We start from the raw sequence: 17,248 nt of genomic DNA, 5'->3' as shown, positions 1-17,248 counted from the left end.
TTGCCCTAAAATTCAACTTTTATACTAAAAACGGCTTTAAATATAACAAAATATATTTTGACAGATGCTTTCGCGCCACAGTTTACGGTTTGACACATAACTACATACATACGTAGAAGATACGAACTGTCAACTGACATTTGTCATTTGTTGTTTATCGCCTAACTGTCAACAGTGTCAATCCGAGAGTTGTGACGTCATCAGAATCGTCAATGATATTTCTAGTTTGGTTACGTGATGTGTGCCAAAAGATATTTTAAATTCAATATTTACAAACATATGTTCATTACAGGTCCCCTAAAAGTAGTTTAACATGTTCCTATAATCCAAAAGAATTTATTGGGATACAATTCTGCCCTAAGATTTGTAGATGGAAACAACCCTATTTGTTACCTATTTATTTCATTTACATATTAAAGTGTATGTTACCGGTACAAATAGTGATGATAAAGAAAAACATTATTTTGCGGACCCTCAACAAAAAGGTTCCCATGCCATTAAGTAGTAATATGAAATAAATGTGTATTTTTTTTCTAAAATAGGTAAATGCGATTTATTCCCAGGAAAAATTAAAGAATGTTTACTTTCAGTAAATCCCCATAAACTACCGTACACTTACCAAAAATGTGTATATATATCTATCTTTAAAGCTACTTAAAATGCGTATCAAAACCGTTTGTTTACCCAGAGAAATCATTCGAAATTAGGTACCGAGTGTACTGTAAAGTCCTGGGTTCATTTCCCGCGCGTGCCGAGACTCGAGAGCAGTCATTAAGTGGAATTTTCCCCGAATTTTCCCCGGATTTTTTTCGTGCACGCTCTAATTGTGCTGCGTTCGTTGATTGTCTTCTTTTTATTGGTATCGGGGTTGTGTTTTGAATTGAATAATTGGAGTTAAGTTTTTCTAATTTCCTGTCTCAGTGAGTTTATTGAAATTTGCAAATAAATACAAATTTTATCAGACAAAAAATACCACATTATTACTCATCTGTGCCGTATGAAGATTTTCTTTCTTTCCTTTCCTCAATCTTGATCTCGAACGTGTTTCATCTACAAAATCTTTGTTTGAATCTTCACTAGTATTTCCATCACCATCATCATCACCAATATCATCATCATCACCATCACCATCATCAGCACCATCACTGGTATCACTATTAAATTTATATTTATCTTTATATCTTTCAGAATCATTATCATCGTCACTATCACTAGTATCACCTTCATACTTATTCAGGATCATCTTCCTAACTTCAAGACTATTTGTTGTATCACTCGCTTCACTTTTATCTTTAATATTTTTTCTAATAAGTTCCTTGAATACATCAGGTATTTGGTTTAGATTTTTATGTATTGGGAAGATTAAAATCTTTGGTTTGTCAATGTTATCTAGATCTATTCCTGGTAAAAGCGTCGATGGAATAATTCTGGTTTTGGGTTTTGGATTGGAATTATCTTTCCATGTGGGATTTTCGTGGATTTCATATATTTGTATTTTTGGCTTATATGGCGCGGATCCTATATATGTAGATTGTGTAGTGATGACAACCACTGTAAAGAGTAAAAAACTAAAAGAATTGTGAAAGCTGTAGTTGTTCATTTCTTTCCGTTTTAACAAAACGAGTCGTGAAAAAAAGAAGATATACTCGTAAATAATTAAACGAGCAATACGTCAAATCTTATTGATAACGGAGGCGAACTGTGGTTTCTTTAAGACCCAACCACGAGATTGGCAAGAGAATAAACAATAATTGCTTGTATTGTTTACCGATACTTTGATATGCTATATTCTTAACAAACGGTTTCCTAGCCTATTCATTTATTTGTGTGTATATCACAAATATTTGTTGTTAATTTCTGGATTTTTTCTATATATATATATAAGTATTTAGGTATAACTATATTACATATATCGTCGTTTGGTACCCAAAACATAAGGCCTACTGTGGAACTAGATGTAAAACTGTCATATAATATTAATTTATTTTAAATTCAGAGTTTTAATACTTAAAAGTAATTCGAAAATACCTAAATACTCAAATTAAATCTTACCAGCGATAATAATAATTGAAACCTTCATATTATAAAAGTATTAAAACTAATTCATTGTGTCCAAGCAAGCTTCTATTATAAATATGATGTGAATCATTTCTTTTACTGCTATTTTATTACTTAGCTCGATTTATCCATCGCCCTAGAGATTGGGAGGTCATAAATAAAGAATTTAATTTGTTTTACGACTCTCGCAGGTTTATGAAAGTATTTTTTAATAACTATAAAGTCAAGAAAACCAATTATTTCTTTAGTCGTTCTATACGCCTTATAATGTTTATATCTTACCTACCGGCAATAAAAGGACAAAATAATTGCGTTTATTATACCTATTATTGATTATCTTACCATCTTTTTTCGGTTTGTTTGTGAGCATTCTCTTTATGTGGAAGGCTGAAGTTAGAGGAAATAAGTTTTTTCCAAATTAAATAATTTTTATTTTCTCCTTAGATAGATAATAGTTTACTTTTATCAACAACGTCGATTGAAATTTACATAATGTTAAATTAAAACCTTTCTTGGATAAAGTTTGGTGCTAAGACCTTGACTGAAACAAAACAAAATTAAATAATGATGATTGATTTTACGTACAGAAATTATAAGTAGATAGATACATAGATATAATACTCTTTATTGGCACACTTCAGTAAAAGATAAGCAGAAAAACAATTGATTCGTGATAGAGGCAGACAGCAGCGGTCTTATCGCTAAAGAACGATCTCTTCCAGACAACCTAAAGGTAGCGGAAACAAAAACAATTAATAATTACCAACATTTACTGATGTGCTGTCGGAAAGTTCCCAAATTTTGTTAATTTCCTGTGATTTTTTCTTGAAATTTCCGAAAACCTTTCTAACTTTTTTGAAACTTTCCGTAACTTTCAGACATATACACTAAACAAATCTCAGAGTAGTCTCTCGTAAATAATTGTAGAAAAAATGTTTGAAACTAATTGTAGTTTCAAACATTTCTTCTTCTTCTTCTTCTTAATCTTTTAACAATAGAGTATTGACTCTATTGTTAAAAGATTAAGAACTTTATATCATCGCGGACGCGTCATCGTGGATGACACGAACTACAAGGTTATAAATTGTATGGAGATGACATCTGTCACTAACCAATCTGCTTGGAAAATACTATAATCGCTTATTTCGCAACAATTTTGATTTCACCAATTATTATGCTTCACCGATAAGCGAGACTAATTTGCCTACCAACTAGAATGGACTGAAAATTTAATTAAACCTAATAGCAAAATGGGGAGCCGTTGAGTCGATACAAATTATACAATTGACTGGCGACAGAGAAACGCTTTCAACTCGAATAACGGAGTATTTATGGACGCCATTTATAACTGTTTGTTTATGGATAGACTTAGTTTGAATGTACGATGGAGTGGTTGCATATTGAACGAAGAGACTAGGATAAGGACTCTGGGTAGTTCATATGACCGATGGGCAAGGCGAGTTAGAGGGGTATACAATTGTTTAGAAATTTTGTTCTCTAGACCCCCTCGGCGACGCGCATGGACTAGCAGTACAATCGAACGTGCACTGACGTCGAACCGATATTAGAATGATATTGCAATTATATCATTTCGCTCCGATTTGTCCGTATAAGTATAAGTGCGAGTGAGACGCCCGCACGATAACAGTTAACTGATATGATTCCAATATCATTCCAATATCGGCTTGATGCCATAGCACGTTCAAAGTCTAATAGATGCCTTAAAGATAAGTGAAGTGTGTAAAAGGGAAGCAATCGCGTGTATAAACATTTCATGAGTGCGAAAGAGACAGACTCCAAATGAAATAAAAAAAATAGTGATTATAAAAAAAAACCAAAGAAACCCGACTGCACACTAAAACAGAGGAAAACGAGCCCTACAAGAATATTGTTGTTGATTGTAAGTATCGCAGGCGGGGACCAACAGAGGGTTACTTATAGTCATTTTGGTTGTTGGTCCCCGCCTGCGATACTTACCATCAACAACAATATTCTTGTGGGGCTTGTTTTCCTCTTTTTAGGGTTCCGTAGCCAAATGGCATAAAACGGAACCCTTATAGTTTCGCCATGTCCGTCTGTCTGTCTGTCTGTCTGTCTGTCTGTCTGTCTGTCTGTCTGTCTGTCTGTCTGTCTGTCCGAGGCTTTGCTCCGTGGTCGTTAGTGCTAGAAAGCTGAAATTTGGCATGGATATATAAATCAATAAAGCCGACAAAGTCGTACAATAAAATCTAAAAATTTTTTTTTTTTTAGGGTACCTCCCCTACACGTAAAGTGGGGGTGAATTATTTTTTTCGCTTCAACCCTAGAGTGTGGGGTATCGTTGGAAAGGTCTTTCAAAACTAATAAGGGTTTTCAAGAAACATTTTTTGATAAAGTGAATATATTCGGAGATAATCGCTCCGAAAGAATAAAAAAATGTGTCCCCCCCCCTCTAACTTTTGAACCATAGGTCCAAAAAATATGAAAAAAATCATGGAAGTAGAGCTTAAGAAAGACATTAAATGAAAACTATAGCGGACATGATCAGTTTAGCTGTTTTTGAGTTATCGCAAAAAGTTTTCCCTTCATAGTAAAAAGACTTACTTTAATTAGGTACTGATTATGCAAATTTGCCTATTTGTTTAACTCGGGTGAAAGGTACCGTTTCATCCCTTGGTTAACAATTTACTATACTTTAAGCTCCAGTTTAGCTTAATGTGACGGAAGAGTAACTACGGAACCCTACACTGAGCGTGGCCCGACATGCTCTTGGCCGGTTTTTTAGTGTGCAGTCGGGTATTTGTTTTTTAATAATAATCAATTTTTTTATTTATAACTTTTTAGTTACCCCCAAAATATCGTATGACACTCCCGTGATCAAGACGAATCTAACGATACCTCATACATCAAAATCCATCAAGCCGTTTAGGCTACAGGAGGCCACAAGAAACAGACATACATACATTCATACACTCGAAAAACATTACCCTCCTCCCTTTGGCAGTCGGGTAAAAAGTCACGCTTTGAGCCTATGTATAAAGGCAATATGACTGAATACTGACTGAAACAAATCCATTTAAAATCAAATTTTAATTGCTTATCGTAATATAAACGAAAAAAACGTACTGGGAAGTAAAATACTCCATTGTATAAACGTATCATTTTCTGTACACTTAGAACAACACAATATATATATATATACATATAATATATATGAAAGTATACATGACGTAGCAATGTGCGTGACACGACTCAGAGACCGCCAAGTGGTGGCACTGTGCTATGTGGAAAGTGTGGTGGTGCACATCATCACTCTAGGTGTGACATACACCCTACTCCCATCTGCTTTAGATGCAAGAAACATCACCGTTAGTCTCGAAATTGAACTAGACCGTTACAATTGGCGCCCAACGTGGGGCCAATTGTAACGGTCTAGTTCAGAGCATGAGAAATGAAAAATGTATTTATTTTCTCGCAAATGAACAACTCGGAGGGTGAAAATCTGAAAATATCACCCTCCACTTTGAAGATACTATTTTTGTATCTTTTCATTACTCCCGTCTCACCCAATCAGGTCAATCCATTCTCGTCTATTTTCTGCTCCAATTCCTAATGCTTTGCCTCTAAATAAAGAATAAACCAAAGATGTGAGAGAGAAAAGGAAATAATAAATATCATTCAAAGGTAAAAGCATTTTTATGTTGTGAACACGATAGTCATAGAAATCTAAAGCTTGGCACAGATTATGTTTTTAAGTTTGTTCACTCGTAATGAAATGAAATGAAATGAAAGTTTATTCACAAGAACATATGGTACATTAGATATCATTAAGTGTACATTATGGACCCTTGATATGCTCGGCCTTAGGACATGTGAAAATTATTTGTATTGACAGAGTTCATGCATGTCAAAGTAAAATACGTTACATAAATGTCGTGTTTCCTATAATATTATCAAATACAAACATTAAATATACTCCAATGAAGTTAAATTAACCATAGAAAGCTATTTTTCATATCGGGGCTTACTAGAAGCTAATCCAACCGGCCATTTTGATGCAGATTCAGCATGGCAACGCGGCGAGCATGATCGGTAGGTAAGGTTAGGTTATCTCTGCTTCTTTGCTTCTGGCAGGGCGCGGGACGAGTTGTTTAATTAGGGTTTGTTTGTAGCTTTGTTTAGTTTATTTTAAGTTTTTTATTTAATTTGGTGTTAGGGTCGTCTTATTTCTGGATTTAGTTATTGTAATTTGAGTGCATCTTTATTGTTTAATCATAATTGATAATTAATTAACAAATTAGTTACTCGATTTAAAACTTTTTTTCTACTACCTAATTTAGTAATACTTACGGACAATCGTTGGACATAGGTCAAACAATTGTGAGAGCGATTGTGACAGCTATATACATGGTAGCAGGAAATTAAACACGTCAACGGGCCTAGCCAAGATGCCAATTACTCTTACATATTAGTGCGATAGAGACAGCGTTTCGCTGTCGTAGCGTAAACCGAACCGAAAAAAAGATGCCAATCATCTTAACTAGACACCCAGTTGCTTAAGAGCATGCAAGGGCTACGTCGTAGCTAATACGGGTTTCCCAGTGTGTAGGAAGAATTCTTCGTCGAGGTGAAGTGAAAATGTGTCGTGTCATAAATAATTAGCGCTAAATGGATTGACGGTAATAAAAAACCAACATCATCATCTTCCTCGCGTTGTCCCGGCAATTGCTACGGCTCATGGGAGCCTGGGGTCCGCTTGGCTTGACTAATCCAAAGAATTGGTTATGAACTAGTTTTTACGAAAGTGACTGCCATCTGACCTTCCAACCCAGAGGGTAAACTAGGCCTAGGGATTAGTCCGGTTTCCTCACGATGTTTCCCTTCACCGAAAAGTGACTGGTAAATATCAAAATGCTGTTTCGTACATAGGTTCCTAAAACTCATTGGTACAAGCCGGGGTTTTAACCTGCGACCTCCAGATTGCAAGTCGCACGCTCTTACCGCTTGGCCACCAGCGCTTCGCTAATAAAATAACCAACAAGTACGGAAATTTGAATTCCCCCAATTAATATACCGCACCGTCTGGGTTATGAAAATGGCTGCCAACTTAGCTTGGCCCGACTTTATGATTGTAACATTTACAAAACTCACGGAGTGGAGCGGAGGGGATATTGTGTATAGTAAAGAGAACCATCTTTATCTCGCAGTGCTGAGGTAATGGGACAGAGGAAACAATGAATTGTAGTACCACTTGAAGCTATCTTTGTGCCGTTCGAGGGCGTCCTTCTAAAGAAATTGCTAAAATGTATTTGTTTTATAAAGTTCACAAATGTAAGATTCAATATTATTAGGAAATGCGATATCTGCTCAGTCAGGACTGGTGATTTTTTCATAGTTGATACGATACAGCTTTTGTGAAATTAACATGTTTAAGTACAATGTGTATTTTTAATATAACTGCTTATAACTCAAACTAGACTTAGATTTTAATCATATAAAACTATTTTGATGGAATTTTTAAATTCAGTCTTACCTACCAGAGCATAATTTTTTTTTGCTTTTTTTTTTTTTCGGGCAGCGTTGTTTGTAGGTACATCATCGTCACTTGTGATGTGACAATTGTGATGTCGCGTCATTAACTGCGATGTTTCGAGTTAAAACAGTAGAGATACATTGCTTGCTGAAGTATTATATATGGAAAAATAAAAGTCATCTGTTCTTTATAAAACCTAGGAAAGTGTGTAAATTAAAGCCTACACTAACTACCCTTTGATTATGCGGTCGTATCAAAAATACACGCTGAATAAAACAACTTTAAGATATGGATGTTGTAGCCGCGAGATGGCAGCACTTGGTGACGCCGGCTGACGTCACATCCGAGCGAGCAGAGTGGGGCCGACGGGTTCTCCCGCCACCGAGTATTTTCCGCCTTATATGTCTTATATCTTATCGAATCGGGCCGTCTGAAGTTTTTTAGAGTATCGAAACTGGTAACAAACACAGGAATGATAGTGACATGTTACGAGTATGGAGGAGGTGGGTCAAAAAAAATTTTTTTTTGCGCAAATGCGTCGCCATAAAACCACGTCTATTCAATCGAAATTTCGTTGTGATTTTATATTCTTAATACAACAATTTTTACCAAAAAACAAGTACTAGATACTTAAGTAGATAGCTATATATAGGTATGTTAAGTACCTAAATGATCATGCCAAGTTAAATGTAATTTAAGAATGGCATTTAAAAATGATAGCTTAAGGGGAAACATTAGTGGTTATTTTTCCATACAAATATTCTGAACATTTTCCTCTGGATTTCCCCTAGCTAGATGTTTTTTTTAATGAATCCAATATGTCCAATACGGCAATACCTATGTCTGTACGTTTTGTTTGTTTTTTTTTTTTATATATTCTTATTTCTATAAGAACTATAAAAACAAAATCAGCAACAGTAAACGCAAAAATCAAAACAGTCAGATACAGTATATTTCTTTCTCATCCCGTTCCCAAAACCTCATTATGAATGGTTAAGTTTTGAGGAAATTGTCAGAAAAATACAAAAGGTAATTACGGTCTATATCCCGGTCACTATAAGACTAGTATAGCAATACGTTCTCAAATTTAAAGGCCCACTATAATGTCTCGGGAACAAACGTTTTCAACGCTAATAAAACCGGCCGGCAATATTTGCTGACCCTCGTCCGTGTTTGTCCACTATAATGCAATAAACGGACATTGTACGAGGATACTCAGCATTTGTTTAGGACTGGACATTCTGCAAATATTTTGTCGAAGTACCTGAGCTTGTGTTTCTAGCTTAACTTGATCTATATGATGAACACTTTTTTCGTTTTTTGCTGTGTCAGTTGATTCTAATTTAGGTTCAGAATTTCAGATCTAGAACGACTCTTACGCTTAAAGATCAATATTTATGGTTCCGTAGCCAAAGGGTAAAACGGGCCACCAGCAACATGCTGAGATGAGGCCATTTCGTGGCACTTTGTTTTTGCTATATTATGTAATAGTCTTGTTTGTGTTTACGAATAAAAATTATTCTATTCTATTCTATTAATAAGACTGCTGTCCGTCCGTCTGTCACCAGGCTGTATCTCATGAACCGTGGCAGTTCGACAGTGAAAATTTTCATAGATGATGAATTTCTAGTGCCGCTATAACAAAAAATACCAAAAAACAGAATAAAAGAAATATTTAAGAGGGCTCTCATACAACAAACGTGATTTTTTTTCCGTTTTTTGGTACGGTGTACGGTGATGGCACGGAACCCTTCGTGCGCGAGTCCAACTCACACTTGGCCGGTTTTTATAGGATCAAATGTCTATATAGGTCCCATTGTATGAAAGCAATACCAAAGTCAGACTATACAGGTCCCATTGTATGAAAGCAATACCAAAGTCAGACTATATAGGTCCCATTGTATGAAAGCAATACCAAAGTCAGAAATGTCACAAATAGGTACCTAATCGAAGTCCAATGGTCGAAAGATCACTCGCAAAACGCTTCTAAGAAAACGATAAGTGAACGTGACGTCACGTCACTGAGAGCCCATCTTGAAGTATGTAAAACAAGAAAAAGCGATTTGTCGGTGAAATATTGCGTTTATGTATAAATAGTTGCTAAACAATCTTTTTCTGGGTAAAATGTAAGGAATCGAATGGTACCCATACTTTATTCCTTTTGGAAGTTAAAAAAACCCTTGTATTTGTCCTGTATTTTTGATCATTTCCATATTTTATTTAAATATCCACATTATTGCAATAAATTGCTCATTTTCTATATATTTTACGAGATTTTGTTATAAAAATCAACATGTCATGCCTATGTGTGCAAACGAAAAGTCATCACGTAATTTCAACGGCGTATAACTTTTGATGATTTTCATAATATATATATATTTTCCATTTAGATATAATAAAAAAGTATAAGATATAATAAGTGGTAAATTCTACAAGTGTACTTAGAGAGATCTTACTTATTTTGGTTTACATAATGCGTTGCTCTAGTAAGCGTTGCAGATAACTACCCATTCTTTGTAAGAAAGTTTCTATTGTACAAGAAATCAAAAGTATCTACATTTTTTCAGCTTTATCTCAACACAATAAGATTGAAAAATGTATACATATTTGTGAAACGGTTATTGAAATCCGTTGCGTATTGGACACTATGTTTACTCGGGCCTGAAGGTAAAAAGACACTTGAAAATGTTGTGTACCTTTTTTATATGAGTGGGAACACGGTGAAGATAATTTTACCAGGATTTTAACTTAATTATTATAATTATACATGTGTGTCTAATAATCGATAGAATAGGTGAGACCAAAGCACAAATCGTCTCCGCTGGCTTGGCCATCTCGAAAGGATGGGTGACGATCGGGCAGTCAAGAGGGCTTACTTGGGTCGACCAACTGGACGTCGTCCTGTTGGTCATCCTAAATATCGTTGGGCGGATAGAGTGGAGGCAGATCTCCGTGAGCTCGGCGTCAGCAAAAGCAGGCGTGAGTCCGCTCTGGACCGAGCAAAGTGGCGTGCTCTTATGTTGGAGGCCACGACTCATTTTGGGTCATCGCGCCAGCCAAGTAAGTACGTGAATAAAATTTCTTAGGCACAGGTTCCCAAAATGTTTCTGTGCAATAGAAACCATCCGCCAATCAGGAGCATGAACGTTCCTATTACGGTTTTTGAGTTTCACTCTGCTGACCGCCATTGTGATGGACAGCATAACTGTAGTAATAAGAGTAAGAAGTCGATGATCTTGGCTTCGAATCCCATTAAGGGCATTTATTTGTGTGATGAGTAGGCATATTAGATATTTGTTCCTGAGTCATGGGTCCTTTCTATGTATTTAAGTATTTCTCTTCTTGGTCGTTGTACTCTTTGCAAAGCGTCGTGGTTAACTGCTCCATTTTTCGCGGTTGGGGATCATTCTGGCAAATGCGTCATTTAAGTATTTGGATACCTATGAATTATATGGTTGTCTGACTACTTACAACACAAGCAGTTTTGAGTTTACTGTGGGGCTTTGTCAATTTGTCTAAGGATTTTAAACTGAAATAAGTGTCATATTCTAAGAAAATCTGTCCCAGGATTTTTTTTAGTATATGACATTTATTTCAGGATATAATTTTTAAAGTAGTGTTTCTTCTTAGAAATAAAAACAAATTAATATATTTTCTGAAAAGAATTTAATTCTAATAGTCTAAGGATAATTGTCTAAGGATGTCCTATAATATTATTATATCATAAAGTTTTCGTCACCTTTTGGGCTGGTGCATATTTTCTACTCTATGTTAACGTCCTGGTATTTAGCTCACTGTGATCAATATTCCCGGACGAGTATGTTTTATATGAACGGTCGTGTTTACGCTATAGGTTGAGTATGTTATTCATACGAAAAAGTATCGTTGGCAAAAAGTAGTGCATGATGCTCTAAGCCTCTCTGTAGGTATGAAGTGTTATGTTCAGTACCCCTAGTGTAAATAAATTCGATTTCCAAACGTGACGTACGCGTTTGCGTTTAGTCTCATTTTGTATTGAATTTCGAAAGAGCGCGCCAAGCGGGACGTTTTGGAAACTCAAAATCCTATACAAAATGACACTTAACGCAAACGCGTTCGTCACGTTATGATGTCGATCAAAGTTACACTAGGGGTACAGATGGTGACTATCATCGAATAGAACTTTCAAATCGATTGTGATAAAATGATAGGCCCTGGAAGCCCTTAAAACCTTAAGTTACATAAAGGAAACATTATTTTATTTTGAAAAAGAAACAAAAATGCATTCATTTTTTTTTTATTCACTCGTCTCGCCCGGGAATTGAAACCACTAAAAGAAACACTCGCTGTTTTATTCCACTAGTCGATACAGTTAATGTTAAAACTTATCAAAGCAACATTAGGTCTTAAAATCGTCTGCCGTACAAAATATCCATGAAATCGAATAATTAGTAGGTACACGAGAATATTTTTAAACAAGTAAATTGTACAATTCTTGATTGCAGTTTTGTTTCATTAATAAAATAAAATAATGTCTCCTTTAAGTAAAATGAGCTAGCTTTTCAATTACTTTCCCTCCAGGGCTCATTATTTTTTTCCAGCCTGTATACCTGTTAGTATAACTGGTATTGATACGATCTTGACGATCGTCATAGCGATTGGCGCGCATATCACGAACAACTTCCACTTTATTTCGCATGCACCAATCAGCATGAGCGACGTTCAAGGTCGTATCAAAATAAGATGAAAACTGTAACAACTGGTTTAATCTGAATCTAAGTAGATTCCAAATTTAATTAACAAATTAAGTTAGAGTCCAAAGAAAATTAAGAAAACCAAGTGCTCACTCCATACAACGGTTTTGTTACCAAACTACTACAAATACTATTATTTTCGTAGTCTACATCTACTAATTCTAGCGGAACTCTCAGTAGGTACTGCTACTCGACAATAGATGTCGTGGCAAACAAAAATTCTAATGCTCAATGATTTTCAGCTAATATTATAAACCAGAGTAAGCGTAGGAGTAGAGAGAAACGCCCCACTAAACAAACACCTACTAACCCTACGTGTTACAGATAGCCCCCTCTGCAGAGCGTGCATGGAGGAGGAGGAGACAGCCGCCCACGTCATTCTTGAATGCCCAGGGGTGGCAGAATACCGGGCACAATACCTCGGTTCGCCGGGGTCTCTCCCAGAAGTCGTCGGCAACATCAAGGGTCTGCTAGGCTTTTTGGTAGAGTTGGGTTGGCAAGAGTAGTGCCGACAACCCACCATCACGCAAAATAGGCGCGAATTACGACGTCGAGTTGCGGAAACCAAGCCCGCGAATACCAATACCAAGCGTAGGAGTTGAAAATAGAGTTACGGTTACTCTGGCTATAATATTAGCGGAAAATTGTTGAGCAATAGACTTTTTGTTTGTCGCGACATTCATAGAGTCCGACTAATCTAAGTTGGCAGCGATTTTGATAGCCCAGACGGTGCAAGTATTATTTCATACGTCAAACTTCTATTAATAATAATTCATAATTCATAATAATTTTTATGCGAAAAAAGGAGTTACAATAGTTGGTAGATTATATTTTCAAGAAAGTCCATCCTCTTAGCCGTCCATACACAGCATGCAAATCTTACTAACTAGCCTAAATATGAAATATTTTATAAAATAATAATTTTATTTACAATCATACCTAAAACAACAACATAATTTAATAAATAATTTACAACGCCTTCAGATCAGAAGTAAAAAATAAAATAAAGAAGGGGGTGCATAACCATATAAAATTTAATTGAAATATAATGTCAAATATAAATAATAAAATAATTAACTAATAACCAGAAACAATAATTTGATGTCAATTTTTATTAGATTTAAATAAATAAATAAATTAATTAATATCATAGGACATTATTTCACAAATTGACTAAGTCCCACAGTAAGCTCAATAAGGCTTGTGTTGAGGGTACTTAGACAACGATATATATAATATATAAATTTATAAATACTTAAATACATAGAAAACACCCATGACTCAGGAACAAAAAATATCCATGCTCATCACACGAATAAATGCCCTTACCAGGATTTGAAACCGGGGCCATCAGCTTCGTAGGCAGGGTCACTACCCACTAGGCCAAACCGGTCGTCAAAACTTTAATTTATGTTGTCTTAAAGAAACGTCCCTACATTATAGTACTGTTTTTTCCGCAACAGTTCTATTCAGCTATTAAAAGGTAGCCGTTGAATTTCCGGCGGCAACTTGTTAAATTTTTTTATAATTTTTTCAATCAAAAAAGCTGCCAAATTATCTAGGTCTGACTCTAATTAATTTAAAAAAGGACAAGGAAAGGAATTGGTAGATAGGAACAAACAGTTTTATGTAACTCCTAATTAAATATATCTTAAAAACATAACAGTGAACGTTTATTTCCAATTATTACGAGTAAACAAAATTAAAAATTTAACATCAACACAAAGTTTTAATAAAACAAAATTTACACCATCAATTTCACGATCAATTTTGTTGTTAAACGCAATTTTAAACAAAAAAGTCGTAACTCCATTAGAACCTTGATCACAAAACATACAATGTACCAGCAGTAAGTTGACTTCATTACATTACAGTACCCCTAGTGCAAATTTATTCGATAACATAACGGGACGTACGCGTTTGCGTTAAGTCTTATTTTGTATGGGATTTAGACATAGGGCGCCAAGCGGAACGTTTTGGAAACTCAAAATCCCATACAAAATGAGACTTAACGCAAACGCAAACTAGGGGTGAAATCTTAGAAAGTAAGCGTAAAATTCCTAGAGTACATTACTGAAAGGTATTAAAAGATGTCAATAGTATATATATTACGTATAGGAATTACACATTGCACTTAACTCATACACTGCACTCGCTGTAGACTGGAAGCACTGGAATTTCGTTCACATGAAGACCAGAGGTAAAGCGCAGTATATTTATAAAATACATAATGATACAAGAAGTAATACTATGCTACAATACACAATAATGTCATTTACGCTACAGTTACATCTATAGTCTATTCTATTAGCACCTTTATAATATTTTTTCTACTACCGTACTTTTATTTGTCATATAAAGGGTCGTGCACACATCTTTAAAACCCTACCTTATAGTTGTCAAGACAAGTCTTTAGTCTATTCCCCAAAAACGCATTTGTGCATACACGCATTATCTTTTAGGCACTATTCGATACTTCATTGTTGCCAACCTTATTTTAAATGTCATCTCTGACAAATAAGTGAACCATAGACAAGATTTTTTAATTTCATTCATTCATTTTCTCGCTCGTACCCTACATTATTTGCTACTTCTTGAATGTGGTTATTGTGGTTGGCGATTAAAAACTTAACTTTTGTGTTAAAAACAGTGTGTCTTTCAAGTTAAAATGGATGAAGACGAAAACTTAGTGTCTACGCCTGAAGAAATATCAGTGATGGCCCAAGATGACACTAAAAATTTGCTACCTTCAAAATCGCGATAGATGTCATAAAAATTTTTGTTAAATTTACAGTTTTATTTCAAAGTTAGTGCTTGATCGTAAAAAGCTGATGCACGTTGTTTAACTGATACTCGTGGCGTCTTTATTAACAATTTTCGGCTTCGCCTCAAATTGTTACTCACGCCACTCGCCTTTTTTGACCTCTCTCAAACAACGGTTGCATAAAATACTATTAAACAATCGTGATATAATAGGGAGCTTTTCAGTACGACAGGGGACGGCCACTTCTCGTAGTCCCCATTTTCCTCTCTGGATATTAACATTATGGATAGTATTTTTATGTAATTTGATGTATATTAATCATAGCTGTGCCCCTACGTTTGACTTTTTTAGATTTTTGGATTATTGTAAAAATTAGGAGCGAAAAACAGATTGCATACAATATTTTAAATGCTCCTCACTCTTAAAATAATTAAAAAGTCGAAAAAAATCAAACATAGGGGCATACTGCTGTGGTTGATATACCTCAAATTGCGTCAAAATATTTTCAATAATGTGAATATCCAGAAAGGAAAATGAGGACTACTTTTTATGAAAAGGTAATTCCGCACGGGGCCTCTTTCGTCTTTAGTAACTGCTTTACATATAGCTGTGGCATGAATATAAGCCCTTTAGCAACAACAGCTGAACTGATTAAAACGGAACCTAAACAAACATGACCGATTGTAATTTTAGGATTAACCGTAACTTGTTATTAGAACCCAACGACTGTGTGTTTAGGCTACACGGCCATTTTTAGATTGTCTGTAGCCTTGATTTTAAAAGTTATAATTAAATTAAACTGTTCATTTCTCTTGCTCTGAAAGTGGGTCGTTGTTGTTCTAAAAACTGCGCAAGGCATCACTTCAGCCTCGGACTTATAGCGCTATAACTACCTCGACAGATGTGTGCCCTTCCCTTGGTTGGCTTGGTTGGTGGTTGGTTCTACTATTTATCACGTAGATACAGCCGTAAACGAAACTACAATTTTAAGGGGTTCTTCTAATAAGCTAAGCTAAGTTGCCTAAGTGAGGTACGAGATTGAAAATCTTGATCATATCACTATTGTATACGATACTTTTTCTACGAGTCATCTAAAATAATATTTTTTTGCTAATAAACCTAAATAATTAATGAAAATTGGTAAGTATATCAGTAGACAACAATGTATGTAGACATAAACGCGCGACTCCCGCTCCGCGCCAGTTTAGTTTTTTTTATGGGAGTGCGGCTGCTTTTTTTTATAGTTGACTACAGCATATCGAAATGAATCTTATAGTTGAGTTCGCCCATACATGAAAAGTACGCAATTATAGTTTGGTATACGAAATCTTAATTCAACCATTAAACATACGTTAATGTTGAGATAAAAGTTGCTATAGGTATCGCTGAGAGAGAGTGAATGATTACACAGCTAACATAGTTCTAATCGCAAAAAAAATATTGAATGAATGAATGAATGTGACTTAAGCGCACGATATTAAGCTAAAAATAGGAACACTTGTCTTATCTAACTTATTTTTAGCGAACGAGGTTTTGTACGGAACACTAAAAACCTTGAAGAAACTTTTTAATCCATATTTCATTTGGCGGTTCAACTTGCTATCGGTACGAAAAAAGAATACTGACTTCAATATCTCGGTGTCATTACATGATTTTATTATTATGTGCGTGACTTCAACTGCTGCCCTGATTCCAACAATTAAGCTGTTAGTTTCAAACAATTTGACATGTGCAGGGGTCGGACAAAAAGTGCGAATGACGTCAAACCACTTATAGGATGATTTCAAATAGTATTTTTGATTTTCATAAACAATTATCACGTATCATTTATCAATCTCTTTATTGACCTCTTTATTAAACGATATCGCAACTTGAAATGAGTAAGTACGTTTTTGACTGACACATTGTCAATCAGATGAACAGTCAGCGTCAAATACTTCGTAGCAGTCAAAGTGGCCAAATAGTTCGGTACACCATACTAAATATATGGTGTACCGAACTATTTGGCTACTTTGACTGCTACGAAGTATTTGACGCTGACTGAACAATAAATTGACTTCGTTATTGTTTAGCTATTGTATCCTCACGATTATATTTAGCTAAAATTTATATTTACTAATATATAAGAAAACGCTCTAAAATGTCATCTTTACTCGAATATTGTGGCAATTTTCCGTTTTT

At 35.2% G+C, this 17,248-nt stretch overlaps 1 protein-coding gene across 1 annotated transcript; it reads right to left on the bottom strand.

Moving 5' to 3' along the window:
- Positions 1 to 894: 894 nt before the first annotated feature.
- Positions 895 to 2,444, bottom strand: LOC133521705 (uncharacterized). Its single transcript, XM_061856771.1, has 2 exons — positions 2,053 to 2,444; positions 895 to 1,551 (listed from the first exon to the last, which is right to left on the bottom strand). Exons 1-2 carry the CDS (start codon positions 2,078 to 2,080, stop codon positions 959 to 961), a joined length of 621 nt encoding a protein of 206 aa, XP_061712755.1. The 5' UTR covers positions 2,081 to 2,444; the 3' UTR covers positions 895 to 958.
- Positions 2,445 to 17,248: the final 14,804 nt, after the last annotated feature.

This window comes from Cydia pomonella, chromosome 10 (genome assembly GCF_033807575.1).
Source record: "Cydia pomonella isolate Wapato2018A chromosome 10, ilCydPomo1, whole genome shotgun sequence".
Classification (NCBI taxonomy): Eukaryota; Metazoa; Arthropoda; class Insecta; order Lepidoptera; family Tortricidae; genus Cydia; species Cydia pomonella.
The sequence above is the reverse complement of the archived record's forward strand: the minus strand, read 5'-3'. Positions and strand labels throughout refer to the sequence as shown.